This window comes from Pundamilia nyererei, unplaced genomic scaffold, assembly GCF_000239375.1.
Source record: "Pundamilia nyererei isolate P.nyererei 1_Seehausen unplaced genomic scaffold, PunNye1.0 scaffold00006, whole genome shotgun sequence".
In the NCBI taxonomy this organism is placed as follows: domain Eukaryota; kingdom Metazoa; phylum Chordata; class Actinopteri; order Cichliformes; family Cichlidae; genus Pundamilia; species Pundamilia nyererei.
The window spans coordinates 7,971,084-7,992,377 of NW_005187407.1; the positions used below are offsets into that span (position 1 = coordinate 7,971,084).

The 21,294-nt window shown below is 43.5% G+C and overlaps 1 protein-coding gene across 1 annotated transcript in view; it reads right to left on the minus strand.

Annotated features, from left to right (window-relative positions):
• mctp1a (multiple C2 domains, transmembrane 1a) overlaps positions 1-21,294 on the minus strand; it is a 68,205-nt gene that overhangs the window by 7,475 nt on the left and 39,436 nt on the right. The window contains exons 16-20 of the mRNA XM_005722418.2: positions 17,015-17,071; positions 11,541-11,639; positions 4,086-4,195; positions 3,360-3,469; positions 3,073-3,170 (exon numbers count right to left, since the gene is read on the minus strand). Coding sequence (XP_005722475.1) covers positions 3,073-3,170; positions 3,360-3,469; positions 4,086-4,195; positions 11,541-11,639; positions 17,015-17,071 — 474 coding nt within the window. The remainder of the gene's footprint in view (positions 1-3,072; positions 3,171-3,359; positions 3,470-4,085; positions 4,196-11,540; positions 11,640-17,014; positions 17,072-21,294) is intronic.

Genomic DNA, 21,294 nt, shown 5'->3' on the forward strand with positions numbered 1-21,294 from the left:
TGTGTACAGTTCAGACATCTGCAGATTGGAAGATTCAGCAATCGTGTCTATTGTTGTGTTGGAGAAAAGGCATTCCAAGGTGACGTAAATCAGTAAGTGAGGGGAAAAAAAGTAAGGAAAACTTTTGCCTGTTAGCTGTTGTGACAAGACACAGACTGAATAGTGACTAATTGCCCTCTTGCAATGAAATGTTTAAACCTCTTGCAAAAGTGGGAAGGGCACAGCGAAGGAGAGAGAGACCTCTAGTAGATGTGAGTGATGGCATTTGGCACCGTTTCAGCCTTTAACTATCCTGCCTTTGTCCCCTGCACGTCCGATGAGGTTTCATCCCCAACATAAATGTTGTCTAAAAATATTAACCCGACTGCCCGCTGTTCATTAGCCGCTAAATTGGAATTCATGCTTATTTTTGTATTGGGGATTTGATCCAGCTCTTTTACACCGATCATAAAGGGCCACTTGGCATGCTAATTGCCTTGCCCCCCATTTACGCACTCCCTGGCTCGCATGGCTAATGGTGTCGTAAAACATACTAGTGCGCTGACACCTCCCAAACACCAGGTAGGGAATACTTGGCGCTATTAAGGTCCTGAGCATGGCCTCGTTTAAGAGGGTATGAAGGATTCCCCGGTATCATCCGTTATCACCAGCGAAAGATCCAAACCAGACACAAGAAACTGTAATCCAAAGAGAGACGGTTGCTCCTTTAAACACACGTGTGCTAAACATCATGCCAGCCTTTAACATGGGTGCTCACAGAGAGAGATAATGATTTAAGTAAACTGTTGAAGTGGTAAAAAGAAACTGCAGCTCCCAGGCTCCGCTGGTGATTTAGCTTTTACAGGGTGTCTGGCAAAGCTGTTAGGGGCCTAGTATCAGTATTTTGAGAGGCTTCCTTTGGTAAAGTGCCTTCCATTCACTGTACGAATGCTGAAAAACAAATGTTACTGCAAAGTCATTTCCGTACTACGCACAATATAAAGAAAAATTAAAAATTAGGGAAGACTAAGGCTATGTCCCACAGCTTCTGCCTTGCTCTATTGTATAGCCTCAGTATATGCAGTGTATGAACTGTGGACCAGTGTGGCTGCCCTTTGTATAGAAAGTCATTAGAACCTCATCAGTTCTGGCACTGAAGCACCTTCAAATGATGCGGAACAGTACACTGAAATACCCCAACCCACCTAACATGCACAACGGCTGGGAAAACTGTGTGTGAGAGTGTGTGTGTGTGTGTGTGTGTGTGTGTGTGATTATATATGTGTGTGAGGTCACACTGAGGCCCAGAAATAGTATTCATTAGTCATCCAGGATGTCAAGCATAGTGGGCCCCTGCACCAGTACTACTGGGTGCCATAGACACGTGCCCGTGAGGGGACACTCCATTTAGACCCCAGCACCTCTGTGCATCATTTGAAAGCCTCAAGGGCTCAATCCCCACAGACGTCTTTGACCCAGCGAGACGGGGGCAGGCAATGAGGTGAACCCACCACCGGAGGCACCGACCGGACGCACTGCAGAGCAGAACGTTCCGGTCTGTTTTTAGCCAATGACCGCAGAGCAGGGTGCCTTCTCAGAAAACTAATTTTTCCGTGACCATCACGGGTTTGACTAGCTGAATTTCACTGACCTGTTCCTATTTGCAGAAATAAACATTGGCACTGGCTTAACGGGCACGTAAAACAAAGTTTTACTCTTGCTTTCTGCCCTCATCGCCCCTCATGCTTTTCTATTTTTGCCTTCATCTTTTCTCTAATTTTACCCTTCTCACCCCTTCATTCACCCTCGTTGCTCTCAGCGCCTCCAAACTCTCAGTGAAACCTGGCAACAATTACCATTCCAACAGCTGCAGCAATAACCATTACAGTAGCACTTACAGTATTACTTATACAGTAGGCACAACTCCAGCAGCATGGGCACCAGACCAGAGCACTGTGTCTACCCCCTCTTTCCCTAGCCAGCAGGCCCTCATTAGGGGCCTTGTAAAGGCCTCATACCTGCCAGGCAAGGGCCCCTTCACCCTTCAACTCCTCCAGGCTCCAGGTGTGTAAGGTGGCTGCACTTCACCAGAGGGGACAGCTTGGGCTCATTTAACTCGATGGCTACTTGCCCTGTGCCTGCTGCTGCAGCAGGCCCCTGTAAACTACAAAACTGTAAAACTGCACGGGGGCAGAGAGGGGGAGTGGGGTACAGGGGGCTGGCAGGGGTGCGTAGGGGAGCAAGGATTATGACCCCGTAAAGATGAAAGAAGTTGCGGGCAACAAGCGATCAAAGAGGAAGTGTGTCAGCAATGATATGGCAGGGAATTGGTCATATCAGAGGCCCCAGGTCGTTCAGTCTCAGCCTCCATCTGTGTGCGTTTGTGTGTGCGTACTGAACTCAGCTCAGCGGGGCCTAACAGCCACAATGGAAACCATTGGTGCTGGATAACACAACAACTTTCACAAGCTGCCGCTTAATTGCAGTTTAAACTGCACTAGGTCCTGGGCAGCACAGCATGTTACTGTTAGCATAGACGCACACACACCTATATTTTACCTGAGAAAGCATCTGTAGTCATCAGCCACAAAGTTAATCTGATCTCACGGTTAATGTAGAAGCAAAACCACATGGGGCTGGTTAAGTCTTGGTTTACACTCTGTTTCAATTACTAGCAAAGCTGTGAGACAGCATCTAACTGTAATTGTGTGTGAGTGTACGTGTATGGAGTCAATCAACCTAGTTATATGCTGGCCACTAAACTCACTTAACCTTGTTATCTTACTACACAGCTCCAGCCATGTATGTGGAAATTGAATTAGACTTGGAAGCTTTTAATAGGAAAACACAGAAACAGCTTTGAAACAATTAGATTAGATGTCTGTATGGCTAAAACAATGAATAGTCAGTTCAGCCTACATGAAAGCACAACAGTGAGGAGTCAGAGATCGCGAGGAAGAGGGGGAAAGAAAACAGAGGAGACAGAGGAGATAATAAAAGAAGCCCTAGCCCTTGTCCAAGCCCGGAACTGACAGATGATGATAGTCATCTCAAAAAAGATATAAAAAATGAAACATATAAAATTTCACCCACCACTTGTACATCTGAGGGCACTCTGGACAGAAAGTCTAGCAGCTCGTTGTTATCAATGGTGTAGGGATCTCGTAGCTTCTTTGTAAATTTATTCACTCCTGCAGAGAGAAAAGTGGGGGCAGACGGGTAAGAATTGAAAGAAGGAAAGACGGAGACATCTTTATATTTGTTGTACTGTCTCTGTGTGCTCACACAAAAAATATCATGGCACACAGATTTATTTAGCTAGAGTATCTGAATGTTCTTATATACTATATGATGTAATAAAAAATACAACATTAGCTCACCCCAGGCCAGCACAATGTATCGGAGAGGGATGAAATAGAGGATGATGGTGGCCACTCCGAGAGCCACGATAGCTAACCAACTTAAGAAAGGCACAGTCCAGTTAAATGTGCTGCAAAGAGAGGAGATGGAGAGTAATATAAGCAGCAATGCTCACTCCAGATATAATAAAAACATGCTGAGAAATAATGTAGGAATGAGTCAGCAAAGTTTAACAGGTTGCAGGGAGAAATTTTTACACCTTTTTGAATTCATTAGAGTGTGAATGTTAGAAAGCACTTAGATGTAGAAAAGCACTTTTTTAGAAACAGTTCTTTTACTTGCATCTTCAACTATAACTTTTAATGAAACAAAACTTTCTGCGTATGAACCGTATGTTAAAAAAAAGGCTGTCAGTACATACAGGGATGTAAAAAATGAATAAATAAATGCTTTTGTGTAAGTGCATGCAGTGTATTTAATCTAATATCTGCATGACAAAAGGTAATGCAAGGTCAAGTAAGATATGGTGGACATAAAGACAAGCAGTCTTTCTATTTGTTCCCCAGGGTTGGGTGTCACACTGGCATTAATTCTTGAGAGCGGCACTAAGTTATACTCAGTTATGCTGGCAAAGGGAACCGGCCAGAATGGCAGAAAAAAAAGAAAACACAACCAAAACAACAACACAGGGACGTGCGGAGCAGAGCAGAGCGGGCCGGGTGCCGAGGAGCAGGCTTACGACTCACTTCTTTATCCTCTCGCCATAGGAGGCCACTTCATCTAGCGCATTCTGCACACTGATGCACACGTCCTGAATGGCATAAAGCTTGTTCATGAAGCCCTTTCTTTCTGAGTCCTGCAAGAGGACAGATAGAGATGTAGGCGAGAGACAGAGAGAAAGAGAGGATGAGGGAGGAAGATGTGGAGGGAAACAGAGAAGAGACAGGAGGAGAGAGAGAAGAGAGAGGCTGGGCACAGGCGTCTTTGTGAAAACAATACATTTTAAATAGCGTCAAAGATTTGGAGTGGGGAGCCAAATCACCGGATATCCTGCATAAAGTGACAGAGTGCTTTCATTCCAGGCAGTAATAGAGATATAAAGTTGGCAGAACAAATCAAAATGTTTTCCTCCTTACGAATCCTCACACAGGCAAAATTTGAATATGTGAATAGGCAGAGAGAGAAGCAGAATTAAACTGAAAGCCGAATGGATAGATCAATCTTTGGGCTCGCTCTCTCTCTCTGCTGCTGCTGCCAACACAGCTTGGAAGACCAGGCAGAGCTCTCTTTTGTCCTCCTGGCTGGCACAGTGTGATGATGTCACCAGCCGTGACATCATTATCATCCTTATTAACACTGTCACTCACCACCAAGACTTCAGAGTGGGAGGGGTCAGGGGGAGTCACAAAATAGGCAGGCAATCTGAAGCCGACAACCCCTGCCCTTCTTACCGAAACAAAGTGAAGAATTTAAAAAGTCATGCAACAGTCAACGAGCTGCTGACTGACAGGCAGGGGCACGACGGATCTGGACAAAATGAGGTGACAGAGAGCAATTAAACGCCATTGGCTGAGTGAGGACATCGACACGCAGACTGGTTGTTGCAATATGTGAATGGTGGACATGCTCGGAAGACAAAAGGGTAGAAAAGAACTATCCAGGAGAAAGTCATACGAGTATTATGTGCACTATCGTGGGTGACCTGTTCATAATGTGGCAGGAGGAGGTGATTTTTAAACAAATTGGTGAAGGAGGAGAAGGCTGTAATTACAGGATGATCATGTGAAAGTTCTCTACCACATCAATGGTGTAAACACCTGTAATAGAAGAAAATAAATTACAGATGCCAAAAACAGTGAGATAAGAAATGGTTTGAATGGAATAAGCTGAAGAAAGTAAATATTTTACACAGTAAAACAAAAAAAAACCCTCAAATCTTAATCAAGAAAAGTTTCCCCAAAACCAAAAGATGATGATATAACCACACATGCCTAGTATTTCTCTCTGTGTGTAGGAAAGACTATGTTACTGATGAAGATTGATGGACGTTGCTAGATTAGAGAAGTAAAGCTCTAAGTAATTATAACTACCATCGCCAAAGAAGACAGTGAAGCAGTCAAAGACCTGAAACCTTCAGGACCTCAAAGGCCTTTACCACATTTCCATCTTGAGGCCAGCCACCTCACCACAACCCTCCCACTGAGACCCAAACTGCCCCCCAAACCCACCCTCGTCTTTTTGCTCTCCGTCCAGGATCAGATAATGTGAAAAATGAACCATGGAGCAGTCAGGGAGACCACATGGCCTCCCCAGCAAAACCACACAAGACAAATAGATATAATTAGACAGCGTCTCTGGGTTATTTTTCTTCGCAAATATTTTACAAGACTCCCTTTCTTTCCTCCTCCCGCTGTCCTCCTCTTCTAAGGCCTTTCCTCAAAGTCCATCTGTTTTTCATTGCTGAGTCAAACAAATCTCAGAACGCAGGGTCTATTGTGCTGGGCTTGGTGAGGCCGAGCCGAGCCAGGCTGGGCCGGGTCAGGACGTTTTATTTTCGGTCCTGGGCTCAGGGGAGAGTGTTTGAGGGCCACAGGAGTGGTGTGAGAGACCGGGCGGGGGTGGAGAGGATAAGTCAGAGGTCATTTGAGTATAAACCATTGCCACATGCCCTTCGGACTGCGGTCTGACTCCTATTTCCTGTCTTCAAACACGGCTTGGGGAGGTGGGAGGTAGCAATAACACCGAGGGCCACGGAGAACCTTGTTTTCCCAGCTTCCCTGCACACTGCGCACATATGGAGTCAGGCAACCTGTTCTTATAATGGAACCTAATATGCACACAAACACACACACCCTACAGCTATTAGATAAGGTTGATCTGCACACCTGGTCTTGCTGCGTGACTCTACAAACAATATCCCAACAGAGATTAGATGATAGGGGTCCTTGATTTCAAAAGGCGGTTTCTTTTTCTACTGAGCATGTTCGCACTACAGTGTCATGACTAATAGAGAAAGTACTCATATCAAAATAAAATCTGCGCTTCTCAAGAGCAGATCCATTACAAGTTTTTTAAATAAAAGACTTGTTTTTCATGCTTTGAGCACATGTAGTTTGCAAGAACCGTGTGTTTCAATTAGCTCACATGTGGTAAGTAATTAGAACATGGTTTTTCCACTCTTGCCCAGCTTCTTGTCTCACTCAGGAGGAGCGAGTGCTTTACAGGAGTCTTAGGGCCTGTATTTCCATCTGTGTCTTCCTGTTTCTGTCAGGGAGACTAAGTGGGTTTGTTTGGAGAAGTGAAGGCAAGGCTAGTAAAATCGACTCTGGCTAGGCCTCTCTCTGATTTAGCTTGGCCACAGATGCAAGCCATTTTAATGCTCAAAGCATGCTACAAATCCCAACACCTACAGCAACCCGGTCGTGATGGATGATGCCGCTTGGCTTGAATCAGCCAGGCAACATCATGAACTTGCCTAATGTGTTTAGCATCATTAGTTTTAAACACTCCAGCTTCTTCTATACACAATCGATAGACAGATAGACAGACAGACAGACAGAAAAGTCAGCAGAATATTCTACTACTGTGCATTAGAAGCTCCATAAAGACAGTTGGTGAATGAGATGCTTCCTTGTGCAGAAGGAATTACTTGACATCAATTAACTATCATCAAGTCGGTAGCTGAAATATTTAGTGAGTTAGTGTCCTTTGTTGGGTGAGAGTTGCATGTTTTAATGGCATGGATGCCATTTAAAGAAAATAAATGCATCCCTATGTCCAAGGTTTGCATCATTGTTTGGATGTGTGAAGTGCGATGTGAAATCTCAGCCTTTATTGCCCAGCAGCCGAACAGCAATAAAGGCTCGTTAAAAGTGATGAGAGTTGTTTATATGTGTTAAGGAAAAATAACCCCTCAGTGATACCAGAGAGAGCCCAGGGACACTCTCACACACACACACAGTCAAAGAAACAGCCAAGTCAGGCTAACCACATTGCACTTGCTGGTAAATTGTGGTAAACAAATGTGGTAAACTCCTTGAAAACTAACTTAAATATTTAACAAAGGGAAGACGCACAAAGCCCGGGCGCACTCGACTGTTCCATTTCTCTCTCAGAAAGACACCACCATCACACCAAAGTACATCTATATGCAAAAGTGCAAAGTGAGCAGTTGTAAACTTTACAAAGACAGTTTGTTCTTCACTGACCCAAGGCCTAGAGCTAAACAAGAGAGAGGTCACTGAGGACTTCGCCTATTAGGTTGGACTCAAATATCTGTCCTATATCTACTTGGTGGAAAAGAGAGAGCCATTGGAGACTATTTTAACCTCTGATCACACTGTTCTCCCTGCTGATTTACGCCATAAAAATGATAAACCTAACCGTTATAATGTAGCGGCATATATCCCATCAAACTGCAAAATGAGTCTGAACCACAAGCGGCTGCAGCTCATTGCCGCTGTGCTAAAATTGCACCTGTTTTTCTTTGTTTTTCCTTTTTTTTGCCCCTCTCACTCTGGCAGCACAGTAAAAATTGAAATGTCATATAAAATGTGACAGGATGCTAATATGTGGCTCCCAGAGGGCATCTGAAAGCGTTCTTGTTGATTTTGTAACTGCAGAGAGAGACGACATCCCTCCCATTTCCACCCCAGGAAAAAAAAAACAACAAAAAAAAAAAAAACCCACTGAAAAGTTGAACAACTTGAGGAATGCTAGAGGGTGACACGAATTCAATTTCCAAAGCCTGCGAAAGAACTAGCAATGACACGATAATAAATAGTGCATATGATTAGCATCTACTGTATATTTAAATTAGGTGTGTCGCTACTGAACAAAAAAGAAAACAATGATTTTGTGTTGATAAAGATGTTATTTGGGTGTGCATTTTTTTTTAATTAGTGGAAATAAAGAAAATGATTGATGAAAGTGCATGTCACTGGAAGGAAAGCAGGCCTTTATTGGTTCATTTGCATTCACCCATGACATACTGTTCTCTCTAGTGGCGATGTGTCGAGCACTGTACATGAACCACAAGTCGAAACAGAGCACTATAGAGACAGCTTAGCCGAAAATGAAAAAGCAGGAAAACATAGAGAACATAGAAAAGAAAAGCTTCCAAAATTGTATTTTATCTAAATATAAACTCCAATTTTCACTGATGAATTTCTGTTAATCAACACCTTCCCCTTGTTTCTAGTTTTTAAGATTAAATCTGTTTGTGAGCTAAGCATTTTTTGTGGTTTATTTTTCCCATTTTCATGTGTTCATTAGCATTTTAAGAGTAATAAAAATATCAAATGAAGCATGGAACCCATTTTTCTTATGTTGGCCATTTAAATAGTTCAGCTGCTCTAAAGCTATTGTGTTACCGAGGTCTATTCCAAGTAATACCAACTCCACTGGGGACAAGATGAGTCACAGATTTTACCAATTGGGAGTTAAGAAAGGCCCCCTGGGGAATAAAAAAAGAAGAAAAAAAAGGACCCAGTGGCCTAGAATACCATCTCTTTTCTGTTAGGAAATGACAACAGGACAAGACAAAGACCCTGTGAATGGCCTCAGATACCACCCTGCAACCTGGCACCTCGCCAGCGCCACATGAAAGGGGCAGATGTTCGATTTTTTTTTTTTTTTTTAAGCGGTGGGTATCATTTTAATAAATAATTTATCCCATATAACAGCTAATCCATGGGCAAATGGGTGAGGGGGATACATTTTTTTCCATCTTGACCTCTCTTTCTCTCTTTTTTTAAACATAATACGGAAATATTTGTGTTACTGTGCTGTTGAGATGCACAGCACGTCCAGTAAAGATGAGAAGGGGCATCCTGAATCCTGCTCCTATAGGCCGGAGCAGAAAGACTGTATATGTATTTTCCTGCGTTCACATGATGTGCTGCATTGCTCGTTTGAGAGAACCTGTGTGTGCCGAGGGTTGCTTCAACACAGTCAAAGACAAGCTCCAGTTAAGTCTGTCAGCTGAAGGTGGCCCGCGCACGCACAATGCTCTCTAGCGCTAATTAGTCTCTTCACCCAGCCAAGTCCCATTGCGGGGATAAGTTTACACATACTGTATATAAAAGAGAGCGTTAGGGGGGAACGAGAGTAGCGAGTTTTTAAAGGAGGCGGCGCTAATATATTTTCAGTTTGACCTCTGCTTCCTGTCCTAAAGAGAAAGGTTTCTGGCGTTATGAGTGTGAGTTTGTGTGCGTGTCTCTAATGTGTCTGGTTGGCAGGAGGTTGTTTGCCACTGATCATCTTTACCCATATCCCCGTGGGGCCTCTCATCACCTCCACCACACCAGCCACTCTATCAAGGCTCAAGGTCAGGTGCGCACACAAAAACATAAATGACTACTACCTCTCAACTTCTGCTCTTGATCACTTGATCACCTTCTCCTGGCCTCCCGCTGCATGCCACGCCCTGAACCGCCATCCTACCTCACCTCTGCTCCCCCTGCTCCCGCACTCTCCTTCCCCTGTCCTTCCCAGGAAGCAGCCTGGCGGAGTGTGATGAATGGGACGACATTAGTCTTGTCCTCTGTTGGCCTGGTTTAGCTGCTCCAGCCCATCTCCCCTCGTCCGTCAGTCTGTCAGTCTGTCTAAGTGCGTCTGTTTGTCTAAGTCTCTCTATCCGGGTTGGCTTAAAACACACAGCATCCCACTGTACTGTCAAATGCCTAAAAGATGAGAGTACATATCAGCTTTCATATTTTTAAAATCAGGGAAACATACAAAACTCAAAGACACGCGTGTCACATTTTTAACTACTCTCATTAATGACATCATATTTTAATCTTGCTGGGGTGAAATTGCACCTCAATCTGTAAAACCTGCTAACCTTGGCATGTTTTTAATTATACATTCATGTTCAGACACACAGGAGATAGAAAAAGCTGTAAAATCTACTGTCTTAAACTTTGTTTTGGAAAGGGGAAAAAAAACAACAGAACGAGAGTGCATTGCTATGAAGTGAAGGGATCACATCTTCAAAAAAGTAAATAAAATATGCATCCTCTCTGTGCTCATTACAGATTTATGACTCTTGTTAAAAGAAAAGGTGGCGGCTGCCTTCTTACATGTCTGACTTTCAAATTCAGACGACACTGCTGTCAAGTGTTGTGCTCCACATTCTGTCCAATGAGAGACCGAGAGGGCTGAGTGTGTGCCATCTCCAACATCCTATTCGGCGAGAGTCTCGATAAGAGTTACTTTGGGTGGATAAGAACACGCAAGAACTCCTCACCTACAGTGCAAGGAGCTGCTCGTTGTAATCCTTTGATGCATAGTTCATCAATCAAAAAGTTCAGTTGGTTCAGCCACTTGTGTGTATGCGATTCAGAACAATAACAGTTGGGGGGAATAGTCATTGTTGCATTAGGCATAATGAGCATTGGGATTTTCTTCAGCAATATGTGACAATTTTGCAGTTCCTGTAGCAACTTTAAAGCAAAAGCGCTGAGAAAAACATTTAAATCACCGCACCAGCCACCGCACACCCATGCACACACACTCAGGGAACTGAAACTCACTCGAAAATGAGTTTGTTAGCTGTCTATTATCAGTGACTTAGGGGGTCATAAGGTGTGAAAGTAGTCCTTATGTGTGAGTGAGTCCTAATTAGTACTTTCAAAGAAGCTTGAATCTAAAAGCTTACTTTTTGGCACGCCAAAAAACCCCCCCAAAAAAAACACTACACCAACCTAGAAGAACATTTTATTCCCTTGTGCTCCCTGTTTCTGTGCAAACTGTATCAAAAATAAATAAGCACAAAAGCACTCGAGTGACTCCCATGTCACCTTTTATTGCCCCAGAACCAAAAGCCCCACCAGCAAAACACACTGTCACACCTCAGTCTACACATTTCACCTCAATGTTTAACAAGTCTACAATGCCACAGGGAAGTCAAAGACAAAGACAGGGGCCGCTTTCCATGCTGGAGCTCAGTAGCTTCCCCCATTACCTTAAAAAGCAGGCACAGGCAGAACCCTTGCAGTGGGTTTGGATTTGAGGGTCAAACGTGCAGTGTGTGTGGGTGTTAATCGAGACGCGGACATGGGGGACAGGTACTGTACACAAACCCTGACAGGACGGCACACAGAGGCCGCTGGACAGACGATGAGCTAAAAAAGGGAACTGGGAGACAGCAACAAACACCATCGGGAGTCGGTGCCAGAACCACACACAGATCAACTTACCACCATTGCTCGTATCCATTCAAAGTGCCAGGAAGCCAACATATCCTCGAGGATATGGTTTTTATCACGGCTGTCCTCCCAGGGGCCTGGTTTAGGGTCCTTGTGGATAGATTACAGTGAGATGTTCTCTTTACAACCCACAGAAATTAAAGTCAAAAGGTTTAGAAAATGTGGATGATTTTGCAGCTGTGGTCTTATACATTTATATCACCCTGTGCAGGAAAGAAAACAGCAAAAGCACTGCAATCAAAACAGCTTCAGCCTTGCAATGCAGAAAAGATTCTTTTTTTCAGTGCTCATCTTTATTTAAACTTTGAAACAACAGCATTGGGTAGTAAAATTCAAACTAAATATGCATCTCCCTGAGTCCACTGGACTATTGCATATCTATCAGGATGAGCGCCCGTGTCCGCAATCTCTACAAAGACCGTGGTCACTGCACTGTAGCGCATAAGAATAGTGCCGAAAGCAAAGAAAAAAAAACAAACCAACAAAAAAAAAAAGACCCATGGTGCAAAAAATTACCAATTTTCATTTGAACCAGGCTAGAAAGACTGAGAATGAAGGAGTGATGATAGAAAGCGAAAGACAAAGCAAGAGATATGCATCTGGGGGGAATAGAGATAGTGAGAGATGATCCACCTGATGTATGTGTGTGACAAAGAGGGAAAACAAACAAACAATGCAGTGTGTTTTGCATAGACAGACAATACTCCTCTCTGCCTCTTTCACCCTCCTTTTTGTTTTCATTCCTGCCTCTATTAGCAAAACATGATTAAAATGCAGTTCCTACCAGCGTCTCTGCTGAACAACGGGGGAGAAAAAAAAAAAAAGACAGTGAGATGGGAAGAAAAATGAAGCGGAAAAGTCAAAAGCATCTTTTACAGCGTGACGCTTTTCATCCTTCACAGGCGGCAAGAAGAAAAGACAGACATTCAAACTTTATTCTCTTCCCTTCTCTCCTGCTCTGTCTCTTTCACCCATTCTCCTCAGCAGCTGAACCCCCCCGATACCTGCATCTCAAGCTCAATAGCCTCCCCAGAACAACATTTCAGTCACACTTTTTCCCCCTCTTCCAGAGCATTGATATAATTCCCAGTGCGCTCTTTAGTCCAATTACATTATGCCATGCCGTTATCTGAGTGATCGGCACAGTGCCGTGACTGGGGCTAAGAGAGGAGTGCGGTGGCTTAGGGAGGTGCTACAGAAGCTCTATGTGCTATCTGGAGACAAGTCGTGGAAACAGCGCTGCATGTGCCCTATTTAACTTTTCATGGAGCGCTCGCTTAATAGTATTGAGTGGAGAGAAAAAAAACGGAGAAAAGTTGTGGAGAGAAAGACGACAGTCAGCCACATTTGAAAAGAAACAGAGATTCTGGGTGTTAACATCAACAGCTGAAAGTGGCTGTGAGGCCTGCACTGGATATGTGTGCTGATACTAGCCATCCATCAGCAGTTATACGCTTGCAGGAGAAGAAGCGATGAACACATACACACACACACACACACGGGCAGGATTGTGTGCGCCCATACATGTTCTGTATGTTGCATGAGTCATGCCTGCAGGGACAGCAGCAGAGGGTGAAATGGCTGTCTCAGCACTGCAGATGAGTAGGATAAGGAGAAACTCTGTGGCGGTATGAAGAAACAGGGAATTCTATATAACTCATCAATAGCACCTTTAAAATCTACTACTGATGTGTCAGGTTGGATGTACACACATTACATGAGGATATCCTAAATACTAGAACTATATTAAGCCTCTGCCTCAATAGGTTAAAAAAAAACAAAACCTAAATTATAGAATAGCCGGTGGGTTACTGTTTGACCCCCAAATCTGATGCCTTGAAGAACTGGGTCTATTAAAAAAAAAAACGAAGACAAAACATTCACATTTTTTCAGGTCAATGTTCAAACTAAGTAATAACGTCTGCTCTATATTTACTACGAGGAGAAAAACGAGTCGGAATAATCGAGAAACCAAAAAGATGATTTGGTACATGTGGTATGTCTGTGTACGTGTGTGTGTATGTGAGCGAGATATTGATAGATAGGCATAGAGGGAGAAAGAGAGAGGGAGTGCACCGAGCAGTAAGCCCGTGAGCAGGACATGATTGCAGTGTGTATCTTATCTGTGTCAGGTCCTCCTGAGGCTAGTGGAGCCTAGCTGAGCGGAGCACAAGCGCTTCAGTGACCAGTCAACCGTGTGAGGGTAATCTCCTCACTCCTTCAGTCTGTCTCTCTCCCATTCACTCTCTCTTTCCATTTTTCCAGTAAGCCCCCCTCTGGGAGGCAGCTGAGCTGCACACACACATCCACGTGAGACGTTCACACAAACACATTAACGCACACAAACACTCACACCCGTGCAGAGCCTAAAGGCTACTGGCTCATGCCAGCTCTGGACAGCGAGCCCACAGGTGAGTGGAGACATCACAAGCTACATTATACGCTTAAGCCCCTGCAGCCACATGCTTGTAAATACAGGAATGAGCAGCGTGTTTTTGCTATCTCACACTGCTCAAGCTGTATTTCAAGATGGTGAAAGGGGTCTACAAAGATACTGCAGGATGCAGTTTTAAAAGTGTAAGACAGGTTTAAAAGAAAACCATGGATTTGCTTTGTGTAAAAGGCCACAGATAATTGAGGAAGTCATAGACACTTGGGCCCGGATACCTGTCCATATCATTTAAGAGATTCCTTTTGGCATTTCATAAAAGAAAATCAAAGACGTGATTTTATAATCAACAGCACAAGCTGAGTTAAAGGTTTTTAAATTAGACTACAGGACTCTCAAATCGATGAAAAAATGTAGAACTTTCTATCCCTCAAACACTCATCCTTATATGTAGTATAAATAATAATAACCGTAACTGTTAAATCTAGATACGCAATTTCAATAAATGTGTCTCTTACGTTTATGTGTTACATGAGTAATGCACTTCGGGATAAAAAGAAAAAAATTCCATATCAAGGTGAGTGCACGCACACACACACACACACACACACACACACACACACACACACACACACACACACACACACACACACACACACACACACAATGTGATGGAAGGGAGAAGACAAAAAGAATTAGTTTATGTCTAACATTCTTTCACCCTTCGTGTGCTTGCCTATTTGGCTTTAACAACTCAGCCGTCCCCATCAATTAGTCTAGATGCTGGACTTTCATTGAGATTAAGTGACTAATATCAGTGCTTGCTCACAAGAAAGACACTTTTCACGTCTGCCCAACAATCTGTTAAGTCAAAACACATGTGGTAATCCAAGGCAAAAAGCCTGCAAGGGGTCCTCTATGCAATGAAAAACAGGTGCTCTAGTTTTTGGCCATGTAATACCCCATTTACCCTCTGGAGCAAAGGTTATCCAGCTAATAGCTGCCTTGTGGTGCACTGGGAAGAGCTGTGCACATGGCCCAAGTAAACATCTGGGACGGATTGTACATACTTGCAACATATGCTTCAAGTTCAATTAAAATGAGGCCTTGGCACATTTATTAATCTTTTTTTCCTCTCCCTTTGCTCTCTCTCTCTGTTGCTCTCTTTCTCTTCTTCCCACTCTCCCCTATAGGCCTGTGCCATTAAAGAGGCCTCCTTTGACCCGTCCTTCATACTTACTCATACAATCTGAAGCTGCAGCTCATATCCAATGTAAAAGACCTCATATCCAATGTGAAAGACAAATTTGCTAAGCCCTGAAAGTCCATTTGTTCTGCACTTAACCAGGTTGGAGGGAGAGCAAAGGGAAGAGAGTGTGTGTCACAGCAAAAGGGGGGGAAAAAAGTCAGGGAAGGGGATGATTGTGGAAAGGGGAAGAAGGAGAGTGGGAGGGGAGAGAGATGTAGGCGAAGAAAAAAGAAAAATGCCCCCTTTCAACTTCCCTACAGCTCAAATGAAATGCTAACAGTTGAGGGGAGCAATAGATCAAAATGTATGAAGCCAGAATTGGTAAATTGTAGCCTTTGTGGCAGCTGTGCTATCCAGCATCCCAGCCCTGTGTGAACACAGAGCAAGGCCTTCTTATTTGGAATAATCAGTTCGCCACCAAATCTGACGGAGGCCGCACAAACTGCTTCCGCACCTCATTTCAATATGAAAGTCCAAAATGTATTTTATATAATCTGCAGCTTTTCAAATGCTTGTATTTTTTATTCCCCCACCCCACAGAGAGGAGGTTAGAAATGCAATAAGGAGGACAGACACAGGGAAGGAGTGGGGGGAAAAAAAGGTTCAAGGTTGCCTGGTGCATATCTTCAGTCAGTGCCCCCCTGTACATTTCAGCCTTGGAACTTCACAGCCAAGAAACTTTCCTTCTGCCTCTGCACTGTGGGAGAGGATGTAATGCTCACATATTGCTGTGTGTTCATCCCACAACTGGCTGCCTGGCTGATTGATTGCTGACTTTCTAGTGGGATGACTATTTGACCAATGACACAATAAATGTTGCTTCTTTTTTTAAAGTTTTTTTTTCTTTAACCACTCCTTTTTGTTGTCTGTTGTAAAGTTGGCGTTAGATAAGTAAATGTAGCCTACAAGTCCAACATCAGCTTTCTTGGAAATGTTTTTTTTTTTAAAAACATTACCAAACCAGACCATCCATATTATCACATCACAATCTGGTGTGAGGCAGAAAAGTATCAAGCATCAAGTCAAATCATTTTCATTTTCACACTAAATAAAACCAAGTGCAAACTATGCTAAAATGCCACTCTTGTTTCACACTGCTTGAAACCTCAACACACTAGAGTCTGAAGGAGAAAATTACTTTCATTTCAAACCTGACACACAAGAAAAGCAGACAACACAGTGGGTAGATTAAGCGCTGTGCTATTTCAATTACCATTCCCAGGTGGAGCACTGACAAGGTTCTGTATCCCGTCCAGTGGCATTTGTTTCAGTAGCTGTTCCTACAGTGCAAACGAGCGGAGGCAGTAAAGCAGCCACCTGTTGTTACCTGATAGTGTCTGGACAAGCCCAGATGCTGTTTTACTGCGACATAAAGGAGCAGTGAATGGACCTAAATAGCTAACTAAGCACTTTATATGGGTGTATGTTCACAGGAAGAAAGACTGAAGCACAGTGTCTGTAAAGTTAGCACACTGTTGTACGAAGGGAAATTTAGGGATAATGCACCAAAGCGCGTCGAAAAGATCAAAAACAAAGCGAAACCCCGAGCAGAAAAGGTGAGGAATGTGTTATGTACACACCTAAAGAGAAAACTTTTGAAAAGGTTAAAAAGGTTGTACAATCTGTGAACATGTGTTTGTGCCTCAGGCAGTGAGAATATCTGAACAGGGGGAAGAGATGGGAGGGGAAGATGGAGTCATTTTGTTAGTCTGTTTGTGTTTCCGGTCTCTGAAGCAGTGTCAACCCCTCCTGAGGCAGTGTGTGTGCGAGTGTGTGTGTGTGTGTATGTGTGTGTGTGAATGCATCTCTGACACGAGACATAATTACCTTGTCATCTTTGTCAAAATCCTCATCCTCATCCTCCAGCAGGTCCTCCACTGCTTCCTGACAGTTGCAACAGAGCAAAGAGAAAAACGAGAAGGAGAAATAAAAATGTTTATGCAACAGCTATAGTGCAGATAAACATTAGATAACAGAGGGTTAACATCATCAGAGCATCCAAAGAGGCATATTAAAGCTGATTGGTTCTGCTTATGTCTGGCAAGAGTTTGTTAATGAGTATGGAAGACATGCAGAAAGCACAACTATTGGATTTGTGAGTGCTAATATGTCATAAGCTTCAGAATGGTTCTCAATTAGAATTTAATTTTAGAAACATTCTGTTGTTCAAATATGTTGACACTTCTGGAAATGCAAGCAAATGCTCTGGCTTTGAATTTCCACGGGCTGAGGATTAAAGTCTATTCAAGCAGTCAAACAGCATTGCACAAAAGCATGTAAGACTTATACTGTTCAAAGGGAGAAGACAGCAGAACTCCTCTTCTTCTGACCTCCTTAACCTCTGCATGAGTCTCTCACCTCCACCACTGGTTTATATACATTCAGTTCTCTATGCTTTTTTTTCTTCTTCCTCGCAGACGCTTCGTAAGAGAAGAAAGAAGAAAAGCCTGAAGTGCAGAGACCGAGTCACAAAGAACAGCAACTATTTGCTTCAGTGATCCACAACCGAGAAAACTGGAGCCGACCTGACTCTGAAGCCCCGAGAAACCACAAGACATACTGTAGAACACAAAGAAAAATGGCATGATTTACGACGCTTGCTCACGCTCGGTCTAAATTCACGACAGCAAACATAAAGGGTACTGGACAAAATAAGTAGCGCACATTTTAAACAATTATTTAAGACACACTGGAATCACATAGAGACCTCTATGTGTGAAAGCAAGGCAATAATCACACGTGTATCCATAGAAGTTCATCCCTGAACACCTTGGTTCACACTTGGCTGTGTCTTGATACCACCAAAGTGAAAACCATTACAGCTGCATCTTATCCACCCTCTATCAATGACACATCACAGCTTATCATATGACAAATCATATAGTTGCCCACGATTTACATAAACAAACAGCCGTATCATAAGCCCTACAGCTGTCAACCTCGGATTTGATCTGCTCTCATTGTTTGATAGCGTTACCAGCCCCTACCCCCTCGAAAACCTTCACCCATCCCCGACATTACCGCACCCCCCCCAGCAAATCCAGAACAGTGCAAACTAGTTTGGAGAAATCCAAAAATCATTACTTAACAAGACAATAGCTTTTGTCCTTTTTGTTTTTCATTGGAATACGGGGGGAAACTATGTGGCGGCTGACATAAGCCTCTTATGTAAATGCAGCTTCCCACACAAACAAAGACGAGTTCAGTCAGAACAGCGGAGTCGAGAGGGTACTGCGTGTGCGTGCGTGCGCGTCCCTGTTCTATCAATATAAGTGAATCGCTAGGGCAAAGTGCTGTGCATGTATGTGTGAAACTCCTCATTTTAACTGTCTGACTGTGTAACAACTGGCCATTCCCAGCTCAATGAAACTCTGCCATGTCTAGACAAATAAGCTCGACTGTTCACATTTGACGGTCTCTTTATTGACACTGAGCACATCCAGCGCTACACTATACAAATACCGAAGAGGGAATTCTCGTGCTCAGTCAAGGGAAAAGATGTAGATGAGATACTGTAAAAATGAAAGCCTTCTGGCATCTCTAAACAAATGAACTATAACTGTTTATAAAGACATCATGGTTCCCTCCAAATCCTTTCATCCATGCCAAAATAGAAATATAATGGAATCTTCCACACAGAGGCATTAGCAGGGCATGCCTGGCACATGCTCCAAACTTTAAACAAAGAAATGAGCATGAGCTAGGTGGAGAAGCATGACCTAGAGAGACAGAGAGAATGATAGAGTCGTTTGTCTCCCTCTGCTCTCCGCTCTGCTCTCTCCCTTCTATTGCCGCTGGTTACAGAGAGAAGTCATGTTTCCTGCAATGAGACACAGTGTAAAATTAATAAATAAAAAGACACGGAACATGTCATCTGCCCTGAAGATTGCCACGGCTAAATGCGTGCACTGAAGCTACTGTCTCAGTACGGGAGGATATAAATTACCTCAGTGCAGCCAATGAATTCCAAACATCCCTCTTTCGTTCTCTGCATCGCTCTACCTCTCCCTCTATTTGTCTCATTCTTTCCTCTTTCTAAGACCTGTTTGGTGTATGATATCATTTGTCTGCTTATCCCCCCCATTATCATGTTGTTTGAATTACTATCATTACAGCACGGCAGCATCAAAGCCTTGCTGTCGACAGGATCGCGCAGGGCTCACATTGCCTGCAGAGCTGCTCCAGTCAATTCAGTATCTACAGAGGTGGGGATTAACATATTCAGACCCATTCAAATGATACAGGGATGATGCAGGCTACTCTTACAGATTACATTGTGCCCCATAAATACATACATAGATGCGATAATATGAAATACACGCAAAGAATGCAAGCGAGCACAATGACATTGAGAGTTCGAATGGCTTTGGATGTGTGAATGCATCTGTTTGGTCTTTGCCTAAACGCGAAGAGCTAATTTGCAAGAATTAATTTGCTGCTGCATTCCCTTTCCAACACATGCTCTGCATGCTCGACGCGCTTTATCTGAATTATTTTTTGCCTCTTTTACTGTATTTTGCATCAAGGCAAAAATACCAGCTGCAAATTAAAACAGCTGTGAGTTAAAACCAACAGTGCATCGTCTACTTAATCCGAAAACAAGTACACTACTGCTGTTTATGTGGAGGTTTCAATTATGGGGATAAGTCATCTTTGAGTCAATCCATATCACAAAAGTGGTGTATTATGTCCTTATTTTGGTGGCTAGAAAACTGTGGTGCCATCACTTTAACATAACTGGTAATTGATACATGATTGCTAAAAACATGGAACTTTAGCATCACAAGACCAAACTTTCGATTCTTGGTGCATATATGGTTGCCTGCGAAATGCACAGTTTAGGTGCCTGCACTTAAAAAAAAAAAACAAAAACAAGAAAGAGTTATTAGGAGCATTAAGATCTGATATTTCTTGCTGGAGGGGACTATTTCTATTAGCTGTGCAGGTAAATATCTAAAAGTTTTTCAAGAACAGTTATGAGAAGCTTCTTGCACAACATCAGCGGTGCAACAGCACCCCTAGTGTGTTTTCAAGGACAGAGAGCATATTCTCAGGGTCAGACAGATTATTACTGTGATCTTCTGCTTGCTGGATACACAGCTCTGTGGCATTATGCTGAATTTGATAGTAAATATGATCATAAGTTAAATCATAGGAGAAGATAAGACAATCATGAGTATGTTCACATAAAAGAAAAGGGCCAAATCAAGGATTTACCTAAGGTCACTGGAAAGACAGAAACATGGTAAATGTATACAAGACTAATCAGCTAAATATTTATATCGACTGAGGCACTGCGCACAAAGTATTTCAAATATTACTTCACAAGTCAATGATCCACCATCCTCCTGGTTTTGCAGGAAAAAAAAATTGACAGAACCTGTCTGAATCAATGAAACAAGCGCACACAAACACTCCATAGGGGAAAAGTAAAATTCTACTACTAAACTAGCAGCTACATCATTTTCACCTTTCCCCTGAAAACTGCCTCTCAACTCGGCCTTCTCTCTGCTGGCCGTACGGAGTTCCACTATTTCCTCTCCTCACCTTCCCAATGACAGCCACGTGGGGAATTGACGGCGAGGCAGACATCGCCAGCGAACATGAAGATATACTTTTTCCGTCTTTTTTTCTCCCATTCCTCTATCCCTCCCTCCTTCCTCCTGCTGCTTTTCCTCTTTGATACGTGAGGGGGTTTTAACCTCTCCAGCTGCTGAGGTTTGGCTGAGTGGCTGGCTGGGGGATCTCAAGGCCCTGCTTGGTATGCACTGTCCATGAGTGCATGTGTATGTGTGCACATATTGCCTACACCACAGTTTCTGCAGACTGGGGGAAGAGCTTCGCGGCTGATAAGGCTGAGCCTGGCTGACCCACGCGGGCCCTTCACAAGCTGTCAGAGCCGTGGCCCTCAGAGGGGGGCCCTTCCATCTGCACTGCCCAAGCCAGGGCTCACCCAGCAGGGGGCTAGATAGGGGTGAGGCTGGGGTGCTACCGGAGCTGGTGGTGAGGGTGAGAAGGGCAGCTCCATATTCATGAAAGCAACACCAAATTTCGTGAACGCTGGAAGATATTGAGTTTTTGGGCTTGTTTTGTGACATTTCGAACTC